Source organism: Hydra vulgaris, chromosome 02 (genome assembly GCF_038396675.1).
Source record: "Hydra vulgaris chromosome 02, alternate assembly HydraT2T_AEP".
NCBI lineage: Eukaryota > Metazoa > Cnidaria > Hydrozoa > Anthoathecata > Hydridae > Hydra > Hydra vulgaris.
This window is the reverse complement of record NC_088921.1, coordinates 58247501-58267500: the sequence shown is the minus strand read 5'-3', so window position 1 is coordinate 58267500 and position 20000 is coordinate 58247501. Positions and strand designations below refer to the sequence as shown.

The following is a 20000-nucleotide window of genomic DNA, read 5'->3' as shown; positions in this document are numbered from 1 at the left end:
AAAAGAATTGCAGAGCTTGGTGCCTTATTTTTTTGTATTTTTTTTCCTTTTCTATGTTGTAATATTGTTTTATTAAGTTATTCATCAAATTAATTGGTGTTTATTTTGATTATTATTTCATTTTTAATATTTTTAAGTATATTTATAATGTTATATAGTTGTTGTTAGGTCATTGTAATTAAATTGATTCACTTTTATGTAACTTAATTAGCTTTGAAAAACAAAATAAGTAATTTTTATTTTTAGAACTCAGAATATCCGAGCTGTCTGAAGTTGTAGGTAACTATGATCAATTACATCAACAGGATCAACAGATAATTTGCCAGCTTAGAGAGCGCTTAGAAACTTTAAATGACAAGAATCCGAGTTGTCTAAATGATGAAAAAAAGATTATAGAACTTGAGGAACAAATTGTGAAACTAAAAAATTTGTTAAAATCATCAACTGTGAAATCTCAAACAGGTACTTAAAAAGTTTTTTGTTTTGTTTTTCAAAACTCTTAAATGATTCTCATTTTACTGACTCTTTTTTTACAAACATAGTTTATTCTCTTTCTAAAATTTTTCCTTTTTTGTGATTCATAAAATAAAAGTGATTTTCAAATTTTTTTAGTTATTAAACTTTTTATGAAGATTAAATAGAAATTTTAGATATTGAAGATAATTTTAAAGAAGACACAAAACTTCTTTTATGCCAAACTGAGTATAAACAGTTAAAGGATGAATTTGAACTTTATAAAAAAAAGCAATGCCTTTCTTCTCATCCCTCTAAAGATAAAAACGATGAACTTTCGCAAAAAATTGTTGAATATAAAAAAAAAATAGATTATTTAGAAAGTAACAATGAACAATTAGTATTGAAAAATAACCTAGAAGAAAAAGAACATTTGAGAATCGTTTCAACACTTCAAATTCAATTTACAAAGTTAGAAGAAGATTGTTTACAAAAAATTGAACAGTTAAAAGTTGAGCATTTAAAGAACATTGAGTTAATTGAAAATGAATTAAAAAAACAGCGCATCAGAACTTTAGATTTGCTTGCAGAGAAAGATATTGAAATAGATCGATTACGTGAAAAGCAGTATGAAAATGAATATTTACTTCAGCAGACACCCAAGTCTCAAGAAGTTTTTAAATTTCCTGAATTTAAGGAAAAATCGGTCATTGATGAAATGCTGCAAAATTCACCAACAATGGTAATAATATTTTAATTTTTCTTATTTTTTAGAAAATAAGTAATACTAAATATTGTTAAAATTTTTTTATTTTTAATAAAGCTTAAAGTAAATTTATTAAGAAAATTATTGTTTGTTAAAATTTTTCTATTTTCTATATATATATTTAATAGTTTCATTTCTTGTATTTATATTTAGCTGTTAGTGTTATTGTGCTTAGAATCATCATCTTTCAAATTTTATTGAAATATCTACCAATAAAAGTTGTTTTCTCCCTCTTAATACAGAATAGTATACCTTCCTTTTTTTATGAAATACTTTTTTTCTTTACTAAATAAAATATTTAGTTGGTTATAATCATACATTCAGAAGTCAACATACATGCAGAAAAAAGTAGTTTTATAAAATGTTATAAACAAATTATTCTTGCAGAACTTGGAACTGAAACTTTGATATTAATATTGTAAATTACTAAAACTCTTAATACATATTAAGAGTTTTAGTAATTTACAGTATTCAAGACTTTAATGACTTACAAAAATAAAACTATATTACCTGAAGAAAAGATTAAAGATTATCACTATTTATTATTATTCAGTAAAATAATAGTTATAGCACCAAATTATAGCAAAAATACAGTTCAAGTCATTTAGACTTAAATGTTATATTTCAATACTTGCCCAGATATATCTTATTATCACCAGCTGTGCTTGATATTCTTCTTGGTATACTGTGATATTCTTCTTGGTATACTATGTGCTAATGTTTTACAAAATTCTGGTGTCATTTCTTTCACATTTCTTTTTGAACTTTGTGGAGATTTCTCTTCAGATTTTGGCTGATGTTGTGTTACAAGATTCTGCTTTATAATATTCCAGTAGTTTTCAATAACATTAAGATCGGATGAACTTGAGGGCCAATTAGATAATGATTTGATATTATTATCAGTAAATCATTTCTTAACTATTTTAGTTGTGTGATTTGGTGCTGAATCTTGCTGAAATATGCTGGTTTTGGTAATTTCCATATGCAATTTCACTTAATCTTTCAACACACAGAGATACTTTAGTGTATTGACTAAAAGGATGATTGATTGTTTTTATGGTATGTTTTGGATTTCAGGCGCTCTTTGACAAGTCTTCTAACATATTTATAACCCATGCCTCTGAAAGTTCATTTTGTTGAAATGAACTTTCATCTGTAAACATTACTCCTTCCCACCACTATGGTTTCTTGTTTTGTAAACTCTTATAAAATTTATTCCTAGCTTGCGATTGTACTTGATGTAATAAAGGTTCTTTAGCTGGTCTTCTTGCAAGTTAAGTCAAAACACAAACTTCTTGTAATTGTTTTCAAACCATAGTAATATCTCTTTCTATAGTGAGTTATGATAATCTTGCATATATTGTGTGGAGCTCACTGTTTGCAATCTTCTTTAAAAGTCTGTCTTCTCGTGATGTACTCACACCTTTTCTACCACAAAATTTGCAACTTGTTGAGTCTTGCAGGTCACATCTCTATATTTTTTTTTATCGTATTAATATACAACTTTGAGAATATCTCTCTAAAAATAGTTATAATATTCTGAAAACTTATTTTACTTTTAAAAAAGTTATTAATATCATCTATTCTACCAATAATTCCACTCATATGGAAACCTGGGAGTGTAAAATAAATCAAAATATCTTCATTTGGCAATGCTGACACAAAAGGAAACCTATCTTTGCTTTACGACAACGTACAGCTGCCTTATCTCTTAAAGTGTTGGCATGCAAAAATAAATATATGTAAGAAATATGTAATATTCATTCATTATAAGTTTTTTATTTATTTATTGTAATTGCTTGTTTTTTCAAGTTTGACAAGTTTATTTAAAAAAAAAAAATCACTTTTATGTTTTTTCTGAATTTTATTTAAGCATAGGTTTATTAATTTCTTTATTTAATTCATTATTTAATTCAAGGTTTATTTTATTCAATTAGATGAGTTAATAAAAAATTTAATTCAGTTAAAAGTTAATAATAATTACTTTTCAAATGTCTGTTGTTCTAACGCTTTGTTACTCAAAATTTTAGCACGATTATTATTTTAAGTTTTAAAATATTGTAATAATTTATTTTATTAGTTAAAACCATTCATTTACATTAATATTATTTAAGATGAGAAAGTCTATTAAATTTAATCTTGGTAGAATCATGCTAAACACATGTGTAGAGGAAACATGTTAATTAAACACATGTGGAGAAAAAACATATTATTTAAAAAATATTAAACCTTTTTTAAATTTGATACAAGTTAAGATTTTCATAAAATCCATTCAAATAAGAAGCGCGACAGTAAAGTAAATACAAAGCATACTCAAAACAAGTCAATGCCTAACAGAACTGTTAAACTGTTAAAAAAACAATGCCTAAAAAAAATGGGGAGTTTAAGGGGGGTTCAGATGAAGTGACTTTAATTTGGTGTAAAACTTGCCAATAGTATTCAGAGCTTTCTTGAAAAGCTGTCTCATTAAAAATAAAAGCTGCGTTTAATTAACAACAGAAACATTTCCATGCAAAACATCAGTCATAAAAAAGAATAACTTTTCAGAACATATATGTTCTCATATGCATAAAGCATCTGGCTTAAGATTGAGTAAAACCAAGGACGTATAAATAGATAGATGTTTAACGCATTGTTATAGATCAAATGCACCGCCAATTACTGAAATTCTGTGTGGCTTATAATTTTAGTGTTATTTTTTAAAATAGTTTTTACAAAATAGTTCAACATTAAAGCAACATTTTTGCTTTGCTAACTTTTTTCAGTAAACATTTTATTACCCGTAAAACACTAACTTTTAAAAAAAATAAATGCAATAATATTTAAAATTGTATGAATAGGGGGAGAAAAAAATTTTTGACCTTCTACTTCTTCAACTCTCCATGATTGTTCAAAAAGTAGTATGTTAGTTGTAAAGATATATATATATATATATATATATATATATATATATATATATATATATATATATATATATATATATATATATATATATATATATATATATATATATATATATATATATATATATATATATATATATATATGTTGCAATTGCACTAGAAAAACAGATTTTATCACTTATTTATGAGCTTATTTGCATTACTATGGAATAAGTTTATACAAAGTAATGCAAATAAGTTCATAATTTAGTGATAAAATCTGTATTTCTTGTGCACAGTTAATTTTTATTTATTTAAATTAACATTAGATCATTTAAAAAAATTATTACTTTAGAATTTGTGTTCTAGGTTCTCTTATTCTGTTATAGCAATATGGTTTGATCAAGAAGGTATAATAGGCTAGCTGGAGGGAAAACCAAGCCAAAATTCGTTTAAAATTGTGGTATGTTCTTATTAGTATAAGTCCAGCAGCAAGTCAAAATGGTATCTTTGCAGTGAAAAAAGGAAATTTTGATATGTAGTTTGTAACCTTTGAAAGCTGTAATTGAAGTGGATTATTCTCTTAAAAATTGGCTGGATATATTTTAAGCATCTGTTTGAATCTCAAACTACTTATTTGAATCTTATCTTTTGCTTTCCCCCTTAGCTATAGGTTTGTTACATTCTTAAAGAATGTTTTTTTTTTGGCAAGGATTTTACTATATTTCTCCAGGATTTTCTTTTGTGTTGTAGTATTTTTTCAGGATTTAAAAACAAATTGCTATATTTTAGATATAGAGATATAAAATACCTTTTTGTAAAGCTGGAAAAAATATTTCAAAAAGCAAAAAATCTAAATAAATTTTTTGCCAATCTGACGTCAGTTAAGTATAATGCTCTGGTACTGATCTGAAATCCTTTGAATTTTGCAGGCTGAATATAGATACTGGCATAATAAAATTTGGTTTTCTACCTTTGCTCTGAAGTCGAGCTCCAAATACATTTAAGAACTTAAAAACTTTTTAGGGAAAATTATACAGGACTTTATGAACCATACTCTAAGCTTTTAGCGAAGACCTCATTGCACAAATATCATTATAAAGTCTTTTTTTTTTAAAGTCACCAACAAAACGTGCAGCAATGGTTCATTATACAGAGCTTTTGGAACAGCAAAGGATTGATCTTTCATCTTACAGAGCTCAACTTGAAGATGTAAAAAATGCTTTAAAAGACTCTGAGCGAAGGTTTTTTTTATTTTTTCAATTTTTATATTTTTATTTTTGTTAGATTTAATTAGTTTTTATTTTATTTTAAATTGTTCCGATTACTATTACTATCAGTATTTTTTTTTAAAGAGAAGACCAGTTAGTTCAGCAGATGAATTTGTTAAAAGAAGAGATAAGATCTCTGGAAAGAAGCAGGTATGTTGATTTAGATATAACTATTCATTGTAAATTGTTTATATCCTAAGCTACAACAGTTGATGTAATTTTTTACAATTTAATTGACTGTTAAATAATAAAAAACAAAGAATTTTATATATTTAAATCAGCTAAATTTAGTTGATTATTATTTTAATTTATTAGTTAACGCTGATAATAATCAAAGTTAGCTAATTAGTTATTATTTAGGATAATTATCATAATAAACTATTATAATTATGATAATTTAAGAGTTATTATTATCAACTAGTTATTACAATTATTATAATAATTAGTTAAAAATTAATTTAGATAAATATTACTAAGAATATTATTAGTTTTAATAGATAATTAATTATAATTAATTATAATTATTTTGGTTAAAATTTAGTTTAATAAGAGGTTAAATATTGTTCATATTATTAATTATGTTTAAAAATTATTATTACAGATCACGAGAATCAGCTAACCTAGAGTACTTGAAAAATATTTGTTTGCAGTATATGTTAAGTGATTGTCCATCAAAGAGAAAACAAATGGCACGTGCTATAGCAACTATACTTTACTTTAGTCCGAGCGAGGTGATTCTAATATTTTTAATTTTTACATTTGTTTTTAGGGACTAGACTTTAATTAGAATTAGTACTAGAATTTAACTAGACTAAAATCTTTAACAAATTATTTTATTGTAGATTGCCACAATAGATACTCAGTTAAAAAATGGATGGTAGAATTTGGTTTGCAAAAAATGGATGATAAAATTTGGTTTGCAAAAAATAGATGATAAAATTTGGTTCGAAATCAACTCAAATGATTTTTATTATTGAATTATTTATTTTTTTGGTTCTTGTTGATAATATAAAATAAAAACTATTTTTGTTTTCTATTTTTATTCAATATACACAGTGTATTTATAATTTTAGGCTATTAAACAAATTGCAAATTCATTTGTTATTTACATAACTTTAGACCACAAAAGCTTTCAAGTTTTTAATAATTTTAAAGATTTCCCAATTTATATTATTTGTTTTTCATTCTTGACAAGAAAAAGTTTGTTAATTCAGAACATATTTGTTTATATTCATTTCATGTTTTAATATAACATCATTATAAAACATTATTGGTTAAATGTTATAATATATACAAATATAATATATACAAATATAATAGTAAATGTATATTATTTGAATAATGATATAATTAATTTAAAAAAAGTTTAAAACCATGTTAATGATGATGAAAGCAGACATGTAAAAACAAAAAAAATTTAAAAATATTTTATTGTAGAATAAAGACAAGCTGCTTTTAAAAGAAGGTAATTTCATTTGAAACATCCAATTTATTTCAAAAATGTAACTTGAAAGTCTTAAATTTTTGCTGCCAAAAAAAACTTCAAATGCAAAACCAGCCTCAAACTTTGCAGATTTTTACATCATTTGAAGATTTAAATAAATTATTCAACCAAAATATCACTGAACTGGAACCGGTAAAGGTTAAAAAATATATTTTTTCAAAACTGGTTGGAGCTTAATTCATAAACAAAGTTCAGCTATTTAAATTTTTTAAAAAATTCTGTCATTTTAAAAAATGGCTTGATCATTATTTATGTTTTTCATTCTATAGAAATCTAAGAATACGTACAACTTAAAACATCTTTAAATCAATAGTAAAGACAATGCCTTAAATTTAAACAATTATTGTTATTAAATATAGCTCATATATATAGTTAAAAACTTTTTACAGTTTTTTTTTTTCATATATTTATTATTATGAGTTATTTGTTTTTTAAGTTATTAAAAAAAGGCACTTCTATTTGGATTTAAAATGTAAGTGTTATGTTAAGTGCGGTATTACAAGTACATATGTAAAATTGTCTTGTCAATAAAATCTCAAAAATTGTTTATTCTGCTGGACTTTGAATCACACACTAAAGTCCAGCAGTAGTCAGCAAGTCATGAAGGTGAATGTTTTTCTTTTCAGCAACTTTCCATCTCACTGATTTCTTGAAGAAAATTGTTCACCATGCTCATCAGATGCATCACACATAATTTCAAAAATTAAGCTGAGAATCCATAACGTGAAGTTTGGATGATATATTGCAGCATAGATTTTTCTAGTTCATCATATTTATTATTAGAGGTTCAAAATTTGTAGCTGTGTTGAATCAAAGACGAGTGTAATTTGTTAGAGCTTTATTTGTTGAATAAAAAGACATTTTTATTCAACAATCATTTATTGTCTATAACTAATTGAATAAAAATATTTAATATTTTTTGATTGAAATCTGTTACCATCTGTTACTTTTGCAGAACTCAAAATACCCTAAAAACTTTGGGGAATTTTGTTATTAAAAAGTTCATGGCATTATCAAGTTTTTTTACAAACTGTTTGATGAGGTCTAATTTTATATGTAAAGGTGGCAATATAATCTTGTCCGATGAAACAAGTGGAGAGTTAGCAACATTCTTTACTCCAATGGTAAAATAACTTTGCTAAGGTCAAACTTTATTTTTGTAATGGCTGTGACTTGCATCTGGATCCTTAAGGCAAAGAAAAATAGAACTTAGTATTTACTACTTGAAGTCCAGTTAAGATTGCAACTACTTTTGGATATCCTCATACCATCAACTGATGTGTTCATGCATTTTTAATGATCATGGTTTCACACATGATCATTGAATATGCAACAGGCACCGATGATAACTTATTACCAATAAGGCATAAATAAAATGATTCCATTCATTAGTGTTTCTATTCAAAGAGTTGAAATAAACTGTTAATGTCACAGCAATAACAAAGAAAATTTTTAATTTGAAAAAATGAAATGACAATTTGTAAACATTTGCAATAAAGTGATATTCTAACACCTTTTTGTAATAACTAAAATGATCTTTTAATCTTGATGCTAGCAGTTTGCTATAATATTTTGTCAACTTCGAATCAAATCAATTGATTCGAGTTGTGAAAACGATTGAGGTCTGTCATCATTTAAATTTGATCGTATTCAAATGAAGTCATTATCTTTATGTACAGTGCATAGGTCATCATCTTCAGCATCATTGTCAGGGATTCTAGGAAAGTAATTTGGGCACCAATACCCCTCTTCCAGATGTTTGGACCCTCCCTAAAAACAGGCAAACAGAGGGGAGGGGCCACAGGAATTATAGAATGCACAAAAAAAGTTTACTATAAAAAATGATTGAATTAATGACTACAGTTTATATGGTTTAATTTGCATCGTTGCAATCTTTGAAACATTTGCATTTTTTCAATCTTTGAAACTATATTAAGCTGATTAAAAACATTTGTTTGAATTGAGTTTATATGCATTATTTATGAAGATATTAACTATTAGAATAAATTTATTTAAAAAATAAATTTGTTTAGGTTATTTAGAAAACAAATTCAAATTATAAAATACTCAAAAAACCACCTGTTAATAAAATAAAAATTAGTGCATTTACTGAAATTTCATAGAATTTTATATAAGATTACAATGTAATTACATTATAAAAAAAAAGTTGGACAGTGAAATATGCAAAGTATAATTGAGTGGTAACAACAAATAAAAACTCGCAAAAGTTTATACAAAAATATGAAAAGGAGTTTTAAGTGTTTACATATATTTGTGTGTGTGTGTGTGTGTGTGTGTGTGTGTTTATATATACATACATACATATATATATATTTATATATATATATTTATATATAAATATATATATATATATATATATACACATACATACATATATATATATATTTATATATATATATATATATATATATATATATATATATATATATATATATATATATATATATACATACATACATACATACATACATACATACATACATACATACATACATACATACATACATATATATATATATATATATATATATATATATATATATATATATATATATATATATATACATATATATATATATATATATATATATATATATATATATATATATATATATATATACATATATATATATATTATATGTATATATATTTGTATGCAACCCTCAGAATTAGGGTCAGCATTCGGCAATGCCGATCTAAAAGTGTTTGATCTAAAAGTTGCCGACCTCGTTTCTACGTTTTATGGTAATTTTTTTTTAAATAAATTTTTTTTTCGACTTGATGCTGAACTCTAAAAGATCGAGGTCAGCAAATTATTGCTGATCTCATTTTTCTTAATTCCAAGGGTTGATTTGTATGTGTATATATAAATAATTGTGCATATGCAACCCTCGAAATTAGGAAAAACAAGGTCGGCAATGAATTGCTGACCTTTAACTGTTAGAGGTTGGCAAAAAAGTTTGACATAAAGGGGTTATCATAAAAAATCGAAACAAAGTCAACAATTTTTTGTTGACCTCAAACACTTTAAGGTTGGTAATTAGGTAAAACACTTTAAGGTTGGTAAAACATTTTAAAGTTGGTAATTAGGCCAGCATTGCCGAATGCCAACCCTAATTCCGAGGGTTGCATATGTGTATATATATATATATAATTTTTAATATATCTGATATTATATTACAAGAATTAAGTTCAAATACTTAAATATGATTTTAAAGTTGTATTGAAAATGTCAACAAGTTTTGTAAAAAAAACAACTCGTGGCAGAACAAATTTACCAGCAGGAACTAAAGTATCTTTACATAACAGTCAGCTGCTTATTAGTACAGGAGTGCCTTCTTTGGATACATTTATAGGTTTTGGTCTTTATTTACTAAAAGTATTTCTTTGTTAATATTTGATAAAGAATTTTTAGTTTCTTAAATTTTGGTTACAGTTTGAGAGTTTTCTTCCTTTAGGTGGAGGCTTAGCCGTTGGAACTCTTATTCTAGTTGGTAAGTTTTTCTTGGTATTCATTTATTCTTTTATTTTAATCAAAAAATTTAGCCTAAACATTTTTTTTTATCATTCTCTTTAATATAAACGCAACATGTCTCAGAAGTTTGGGATCCCTACAAGTGCAATTGAAATAAATTTTTGTATAAAATTAACAACACTTTTAAAATGTTTATTAAACATGTTTCAAACTACATAGTTCATCATCAGTAACATTTACAAAAATCATAAAAACCATTTTGAAATGAGTAACAACAATAATTAGTAAATAATTATGTAACATATATGGTTTTTGTAACCCATAATGGTTTTTTAATGATTTTTCTAAATTTTACTGAATATGAACTATGTAGTTCGAAACATGTTCAATAAATATTTTGAAAATCTTATTAATTTTACATTATACATATTTATATATACACACACACTCATACTAAATTTTACTGAATATGAACTATGTAGTTCGAAACATGTTCAATAAATATTTTGAAAATCTTATTAATTTTACATTATACATATTTATATATACACACACACCACACACACACACACACACACACACACACACACACACACACACACACACACACACACACACACACACACACACACACACACACACACACACTCACACACCAGCCATCAGAATGAAGGTCGCATTTGTCAATGCCAACCTAACTGCCGATCTAAAAGTGTCTGAGGTTGGCAATTTTTTGCCAATCTTGTTTCTATGTTGCTATGGTGAAACCTTTTTGTTAAAAATCTTGTGCTGACCCAACATCTATCAAAAAGAGTTTTATGTCAGCAATTTATTCCTTTTTTTCAAGGATTTTCAAGGGCTGATATACATATATTATATATGATATACATATATATATATATATATATATATATATATATATGTATATATATATATATATATATATATATATATATATATATATATATATATATATATATATATATATATATATATATATATTGTTTTGATAATTTTTTTATTACCAGAAAAATAATATAATAAAACAAGATAAACTTATTTATTTTTCAAATTTCAAAATGATTTGCCTTCATAATTTTTTTTTAAACTAGAAGAAGATATTCATTCTACATACTCAAACATTTTGCTAAAGTACTTCATAGCTGAAGCTATTGTTGTCCATCAACAAGTTTTTTTAGCAAGCTCAGAAAAAACTCCAGAAAATATTTTAAAGGTATAAATTGTCTGTGTTTTAATAAATATTTTTAAAGTTAGAAATTTATTTTAGGCATGAAATATTAAAGTTTAGTATTTGTTTATCGTTAATTTATGCTAATTTATGTTTATTTAATAATAGTTATATTAAATTAACATAATTTAAATTTATATAATATATTTAGTGTTTATTGTGATTCTTATTAAAAAGTGCATATATAATTTTTGAATTTTGTTTTATTTGAAAATATTGTTACTGATATTTTTTTTAAGTAGCTATAGCATAATCAAAGAATCGTAGACTTTTTAAATCTTCCATTTTTAACTTAGATTTTGTCAGTTGCTTTTTCCTACTTTGACTTTTGCAGTTTTATTTATTTTTTCTTACCATACATACCTTTAATTGCCTTTATAAATTTCATGTTCAGGAGATTCCAGATCTAACAGATGAAGATAGTGACTTAAAATCCTCCAATGATAATAACAGTGATTTGCTTATAGCTTGGAGGTATAAAGACAGCCCTAAAGTCCAAGTATGCCATTAGCTTTTTCTTTTAATACAGTACATGCAAATTTCAATACAAGTAATAATATTATCATATTATTGAGGGATTCAGTACATACTTTGACAGGGTTACAATAACTAATTTACTAATAACTCAGGATTTTGATGTTATTAAAAAAAGTAAGAACAGCAAGTAAAATTGTTATATATTTTGAATTTCTTTGAAATTAAGATGCTTTAATAAAAATATATTTATCGTAGAATTAAAAAAAAAAAGAAAGAACCACAAGTAAAAAAGTCACATTTTCTTTACTAATTAAACTCAATTTTAAGAAACTCAAAGTATTTATTTTTAAAATTGTGGCTGTGTATTATTTTATTTGTAAAATTATACAGTGTTCAACCAACATATATGCTCATTTTTGACTATTTGCTCAAAATTTGTGTATCATTCATTAGGTTTTTGGATGCATTTTTTAATTTTTTTCAAAACTAAACACAGTTACTAATATCCTAACTGCTTATTCACAGTTAGGTTTACATAACAGGTACTAATGCCTTAACCACTTAATCATGGTTCGGTTTGCACAACATATACCATACCAAAAAGTAGGCAAATGTTATGATTTAAATATATATTTTATTTGTTTAATTCCATCAAAAATTGCTTTTTAACGGATTGAGTATTAGTATCTGTTTTTAATTTTGAAAATTTTTTTTTAAGAAAAAATGTTGTCCAATCTATGGACAACATTTTCATTTTCTGGAGTAGGTTTGCTACATCGTGTAAAAATAAATAATAGAATACAATCATTTGTTATTGCAAAGCAATGAGTTGATGAAAATGTGTTTATGAAAAGTGTTGATTGTGCCTGACAATATTTGTAGCAAATATTTCCTAATGCTGCATTGTAACAAGAATATTATAAAAATAGCTGTGATATTTCAAATGTACACTCTTTAAAAAACTTCCAAGTTAAGAAATAATGTTCAGAATTTTTATACATGGTGAAGTAAGGTAATGAATATGAAAGTTTGATCAATCCTGTACCACGTACATATGCTAACTTGAAGAAAAAATCTCTAGTAAGATTTTTAAAAGAACTATCGCTTAATTAAAATTTTTTACATCCTAGAGAAAAATTTCAAAAAAAGTCTTTAAAACTTCAGAGCGTTTTTGCTGCACGAGGCAAAGTTTAAATTTCAAAATAAGTGCATTGAGCTGAGCTCCTCATAAGGGAAAAAACATCTCCTTTGGTTTAAATTAAAAAAAAAAAAGTTAAAATTTTTTTATTTATTTACCAATGGTTTTTTTCTTTATACTTTTATTATAAAAATTTATATGGTTTTCAATAAAAAAAAATATGTTTATTAATTTTTAACATGATTTTTTACTTGTGGTTTTTGTTTTTATTATCTTTTTTTTGTTTGTTCTTTTAATGTTTTTTTTTAATCCACTATGCAATACTGAGCCTGCTTTTTACAGTGCCTGTTTAAAATGTGTTAACTAAAAGGTTTAACATTTAATGGATTTTTGTATTACATTATGTGGGCCATAATTCATTTTTAGGCAGAGTTTCTGTTGCTATAATTTAGTTCTTAAATGTTAACCATTTTCCAGAAGTCAAAACAAAATATTGTTAATCTTCCTACCATTTATTAAAGTTGTTTAAATATTGTTACATTTTATAAAATATTGTTGTTAAATGTTGTTAATTTAAATTTTTATTACTTTTATTATCTAAGTACTTTCATTAGTACTTTTAATAATTTTTACTTATTTATAATTCATATAATTATATACATTAGATTATTTAAAAATTAAAAAGGAGACTTAAATCCATTATAATAAAGGGTTAAGTGACAAACTCATTTTAATAATGATAACAATATTTGTTACTTGAAAATATAGAATTTTACATACATGAATTTTTTTTGTTAAGAGTTTATTGTAGATTACTTTGATTATTCTACGGATATGTTCTTTTTTTGTTGTTGTTAATACAGAAAGTTGTTACAAGAAAAGTGTTTAAGTTAACTTATATTTAGTAATAAATATATGTATTTATATTTATGTGGGTATGTATAATTCTGGCTAAATATTAGTTCTGTATTTTAATTAAAAATATATATTCATATATTGCATTATTTATAATTAAATATTCTATTATATATTTTAGGATCTAATTTATTTTTTAAGCCCGTTGTTTCAAATTTGAGGTTTGGTCACTATTTTGATTTGTCAAAAAAAATTAGTCAAGAAAAAATAGACACGTGTAAAATATCACACTTCTGCGCCAATCCAAACAGATACAAGTAGGTGTGATATAAAATATTCAATGAAATTTTTTAAACTTCTTTTAAAATTCTTAAACTTGTTTGATTGATAGATAAAATGATTTGATATGACTTTCGCCAATTGTTCTAAAATTTTGAATAAGTATTTACAGGTGTGACCTTTCTCTAACACTTTTTAGTTTTTATGTATTGGTTGACCTTAACATGGAAGTACTCCTATAATAAGGGATTTTTATATCAGATATATATATATATATATATATATATATATATATATATATATATATATATATATATATATATATATATACATATATATATATATATATATATATATATATATATATATATATATATATATATATATATATATATATATATATATCTCTATATATACATATGTGTGTGCACATATATATATTAGGGTTGGTCGAATTTTTTTTTTTTTTTTATGAAACATAGAAATAAAGTTTTGTTATCTCTATTAATGATATGTAAAAGAAATGTAATAAAAATTTGGTTTAGTTTTGCCAACTTTAACTTGAATTTTACCATGTCAGGTCAAAATGATGCTATTTTACAACAGTCGTATAATTGCAGGATAAAAGCATTAAGATTTAGATTTTTTGATGATTCATGTTAATAATATTATATTAATAGTATACAGAACTTTGCAAGCGTTTAGAGCACCCTACGCAACATAAGACAAAAAGCTGTTAGTGTTAATATGATCCTGCACTTCATGATAAGATATATACTTGTATATATTACGTTTAAAGTACGTTGTTTGTTTTTTTGTCTTAGTTTAATTAGTTTAAATAGAAAAAAAAAATGGCTACTGTTAAAACGCGAAGTGAAACTGAACATGGTATTTTTGGACAACCTAGACCATTCCAAACAAATCAACTGCCAACTTCTGCTGATGTTTTTAAGGCATATGACTATTTATTAAAAAATAACAATTGTGATAGTGTTGCTAGAAGAGCAACAGTATCGCAATTGTTATTTTATTAAACAAATCAACTGCCAAAAAAAATTCTAACACTTGGGATTTCTGTTGGGAGTTCTCCCAACAATGGAGATTCTGGATAGGGGTCATTCCATGCCAAGTGGTGCAAATTTTAATGAGGTCCCTCATGGACCATCTCAGATTTTATTGAAATTTTTTGATTTTGTACATATATATGTTAAAAGCATGTTTTGAAAATTTTAGATCAATATCTAATATGGTTCTTGAGAAAACGCTATTTAAGTAGTGGGCTATTTTGCATAAAATTTCACTCTACAAGAAAAAAGGGTTTTTTCATCATTTTTAACAGCCAATAACTTTTGAACAAGTTAGTTTTATACTTCAATTATTATAAGATAGCAAGTGTGCTGTGGATACTTTGAAAAAAGAAAAAAATATTATTTCTGGCATCTTAACTTTTTCCATAATGGCGGGCTAAAGTTGATTTTTTTGTTTTAAGAATAAGTTTTTTTGTGATTTTAAAGACCTTAATCTTAAAAACTAGTTACAAAGTTAATACAAATCAAATTGCCTGCTGATCTACATGTGGTGGATAAACATTTTTAAAAAAATCAGTTGATTAAAGAGCTGCATTCAAAAGTTATAGGTCTCCAAAATGAGTCAGATCAAGATTTTCGTAAAATTGATCTGTGATGCAAAGCATCTGTTACCTAAGATGGCACTTTTTTTTTTTTATAAAATTTTTTATACGCATCAATTAAAGACTGTTAATTAATAAAAACCAAAAAAATTAATGGGCGCTTTTTTATAACCCCCAAAAGGTAGTCTCTAAAAGTCAGGTAAATTTTCCATAAAATTCTGAAATTGACATGATAAATAAATGCATTGAATTATATAATGTTATTTATTATGAAATATCAATTAAAAAATATCAATGCTTAAAGCCTTTTAATCCCTTTAGATAAAGAACTTTTAAATCCCAATAGATAAAGTCCCCTCCCCTCTGTCCCCTCCCCTCTTTATAATACAATAATTTTTTTAATGAAAAACAAACAAAATGTTTTTAAGAAAATAAACAAAAATAAAATTTACAAAAAGTTAAATTTCTCAAATAATAAAATAATCTCATTGATTTCTTTTAAGTCAATACTATAAAATCTTCCACTGTTTGACTGGACTTTAAGAGATTGCACTTTGCATAAAATATGCATTAGAGGTACCCAACAAAGATCATCTCTGCATGGCCACGTAAACTTGTTACATAAAGACTTTTTCATGAATTTCATATTAAGATCTTGATGCTCTTCTGAAATACTAAGAATATTTCCTAAATACCATTGAGCATTGTAAACGCAGGCCACATATTCTCCTGGTGAGTAACTGGAAATTTTATTAATATAAATTCTGCAAGTAGAAAAATCCACATTAGTGCAAATAATATCAAATGAGACTCTTCTTATTTTTATTGAGGTAAGTGACATTGGGATAAAACTGTGGTGGTTTCGTGTCCCAGGTATTGTCGAACAAGAACGATATCTCTCTTCCAAATTGAAGTTTGTAGTATGTGTTTCTATTGAAACTTTGTCAACAAAAAAAAAAGATATTCCTTTGATGTGTTAAACACACCAGCTGTACATTTTGCTTGGTGTGTCAATAGGATCATTCAGTGATTGTAGACTGGCTCGTGCAACAAGACGTTTCACTGTTCCACCAACACCATCACAAGGGCTTTTACCATGCAATGTTGCAAAAAAGTGCCACTCTGCAGTCATGTCAAAATCGTGTTTATGGTAGCATAAGTTGATAAGATTTTTGTAATTTTTATATTGTGATGCAGCTCCATCACTAAAATAGATAATGTGTTCAAATGTTTGTAATTGTTTAAGTTTATCAATAACATTACCGATAAAGCAATGAACAGCATCTGTTCCATGTTTCAGATGATCTGATATTATTTATCGCAGCTATGCAGCATACAATCTCTATTTTCAATGCTACAAACCATTAATTTTAATAAGATTTTGTAATCAGAAATTCCAGGAATTTTCTGTACAAGGAGCTTTACATTTTGATGGTACTGGCAAACACAAACTGCATGCAGACCAGAAGCACCACCCACAGGAATGCACCACTTGGGCCTTAGCTCACAAAATTTTGAAAATCTTTAAGATAATTATATTTCTTTTTAAACTCAATATGTAGCTCTTTCATATTGACTAGTAGAAGGCGCTTTTGGATATGTTGCTTTTTACTATCTACTTTAACTGAAACAAACTCTTTTTTTCCTGGACAAACCCTTGAATATTCATCGCATTCCTAGAAATGAACAACCTCTGTAATTACATCTTCGCTTAGTTTTCTACCCGATTTTGGAGGTTTTGATAGTATTCCACTTTTTTTACTTAATTTTCTGGCTTGTACTACAGATCTTTTTGAAGTAAAAAAAAACTTATGAGTTTTCTCTATTGACCAACTGTCTGGAGTGAGTGTAAGAAGTGTGATTTTTTCAGAATTTGACAATGTTTTTTCAAATTTTGACTTAATTTGAGTCATAATATTGTCTAAATCTGTGTTTGTTTTTTTCAAACATTTTTTTGAGGGTGATTCAATTCCACAAAGTGCAGCTATTTCTAAACCTAGCACATTGGCAACAGCCTTTTGTGTATGAGCTCTTACGCTTTCAATTTTACGCTTTCCATACGCAACTCTATCTTTTTTTGAAACAAGTTTTAGATGTGAGCATCCAAAACTTGCAATAATTGAATTAAGATCTTCTTTTAATGTATGGTTGTCAACATAAATTTCTTTTTCTTGGAGTTCATTTTCTTTTGTATTATGTTTGCAATTCAGAACTTTTCTGCAACTAGTGCAAATTTTTTGACCAGGTATTAAACCAAAATCTTTGGCATATGAAAGACTGATAACTCTAAGAGAATCTAAAAAATAACGGAAATAATTATTAAATATTTTTTTTTTTATTTATTTAGTGTTATTAAGGTATTTTTATTAAATTAAGATATTAAATATTGAAACTTACTTTTCACATTTTTTGCGTGCTTGTTCAACGGATTACAACAATACCTGCGATGTTCATTCTCATACCTCGACAAGTAAACTTTTTCGTGATAGCTACAAATAAAATCTATGGGATTTATTTTGCTTCTCAAAAAAATAAGCTCTTGGTTTAGTTTAGACAGTTCTTGGTAGCGTTTACTTTTGTTAGATAGATAGCACTGTTCATTTAATGCTTTACCAATACAGCAAGTAGAAAGCTCAGGCATATTACTTATTATTAATTAGTTCTAAAATACAACAATTTATTTGGTTTTATTAGTACTTTTTAGATTGACATACTAGTAATATAGAATTAAATGAAACAATAACTAAACTTTTAAAAAGTAATAATTTTTTATGGAAAATTTACCTGACTTTTAGAGACTACCTTTTGGGGGTTATAAAAAAGCGCCCATTAATTTTTTTGGTTTTTATTAATTAACAGTCTTTAATTGATGCGTATAAAAAATTTTATAAAAAAAAAAAAGTGCCATCTTAGGTAACAGATGCTTTGCATCACAGATCAATTTTACGAAAATCTCGATCTGACTCATTTTGGAGACCTATAACTTTTGAATGCAGCTCTTTAATCAACTGATTTTTTTAAAAATGTTTATCCACCACATGTAGATCAGCAGGCAATTTGATTTGTATTAACTTTGTAACTAGTTTTTAAGATTAAGGTCTTTAAAATCACAAAAAAACTTATTCTTAAAACAAAAAAATCAACTTTAGCCCACCATTATGGAAAAAGTTAAGATGCCAGAAATAATATTTTTTTCTTTTTTCAAAGTATCCACAGCACACTTGCTATCTTATAATAATTGAAGTATAAAACTAACTTGTTCAAAAGTTATTGGCTGTTAAAAATGATGAAAAAACCCTTTTTTCTTGTAGAGTGAAATTTTATGCAAAATAGCCCACTACTTAAATAGCGTTTTCTCAAGAACCATATTAGATATTGATCTAAAATTTTCAAAACATGCTTTTAACATATATATGTACAAAATCAAAAAATTTCAATAAAATCTGAGATGGTCCATAAGGGACCTTTGCACCACTTGGCATGGAATGACCCATAGATCAAAAAAGATGGTTATAGGAAAAGTAGGCAAAGAAGACATAATAAATAGCAAATAACTGAAACAGTTTGCTGTTATGTGTTGCCTACTACACTCTGACTATTTTTCCTTCAACAACTGCTTGCATTTTTAAATTTAATGTAGCAAGATGTCGAGTAATGGAACATAGCATTAAACCACGTATATTCACATTATCAATTATACAGTAATTTTAATTTCCAAAGTTGTGGATCAAAGTCGTGCTTCCATTTTATTTCAAAAGGAGTTTTCTCATAAGTATACTGTAATGCAACATTTTAGTAATGTTTCACAGCCATAACTTAACATTTACATCATAATGACCCATTCTAATATATATATATATATATATATATATATATATATATATATATATATATATATATATATATATATATATATATATATATATATATATATTATAGTGCCAATATATATAATAAATAAAAGTTCAAAAAAAATTGGAAAAATGATTGGCGTCAAAAA

At 25.5% G+C, this 20000-nt stretch overlaps 2 protein-coding genes across 4 annotated transcripts in view; both read left to right on the top strand.

Annotated features, from left to right (window-relative positions):
- Positions 1-6395, top strand: part of LOC100213243 (GRIP and coiled-coil domain-containing protein 1) — a 19444-nt gene extending 13049 nt beyond the window's left edge. For 2 of the 3 annotated variants that reach the window (XM_065791510.1, XM_065791512.1), the window contains 7 exons: positions 1-19; positions 247-462; positions 642-1195; positions 5221-5345; positions 5457-5522; positions 5974-6103; positions 6215-6395. The exon at positions 1-19 is cut by the window's left edge and continues 255 nt beyond it. In XM_065791510.1, coding sequence (XP_065647582.1) covers positions 1-19; positions 247-462; positions 642-1195; positions 5221-5345; positions 5457-5522; positions 5974-6103; positions 6215-6253 — 1149 coding nt within the window. In that variant the 3' untranslated portion in view covers positions 6254-6395. The remainder of the gene's footprint in view (positions 20-246; positions 463-641; positions 1196-5220; positions 5346-5456; positions 5523-5973; positions 6104-6214) is intronic. The other variant, XM_065791511.1, reaches the window with a different exon arrangement.
- A 3652-nt stretch (positions 6396-10047) lies between these two features.
- The window catches only part of LOC101241052 (elongator complex protein 4), a 24467-nt gene continuing 14514 nt past the window's right edge, over positions 10048-20000 (top strand). Inside the window, exons 1-5 of the mRNA XM_065791504.1 lie at positions 10048-10253; positions 10356-10391; positions 11485-11606; positions 12016-12120; positions 14293-14408. Coding sequence (XP_065647576.1) covers positions 10127-10253; positions 10356-10391; positions 11485-11606; positions 12016-12120; positions 14293-14408 — 506 coding nt within the window. The 5' untranslated portion in view covers positions 10048-10126. The remainder of the gene's footprint in view (positions 10254-10355; positions 10392-11484; positions 11607-12015; positions 12121-14292; positions 14409-20000) is intronic.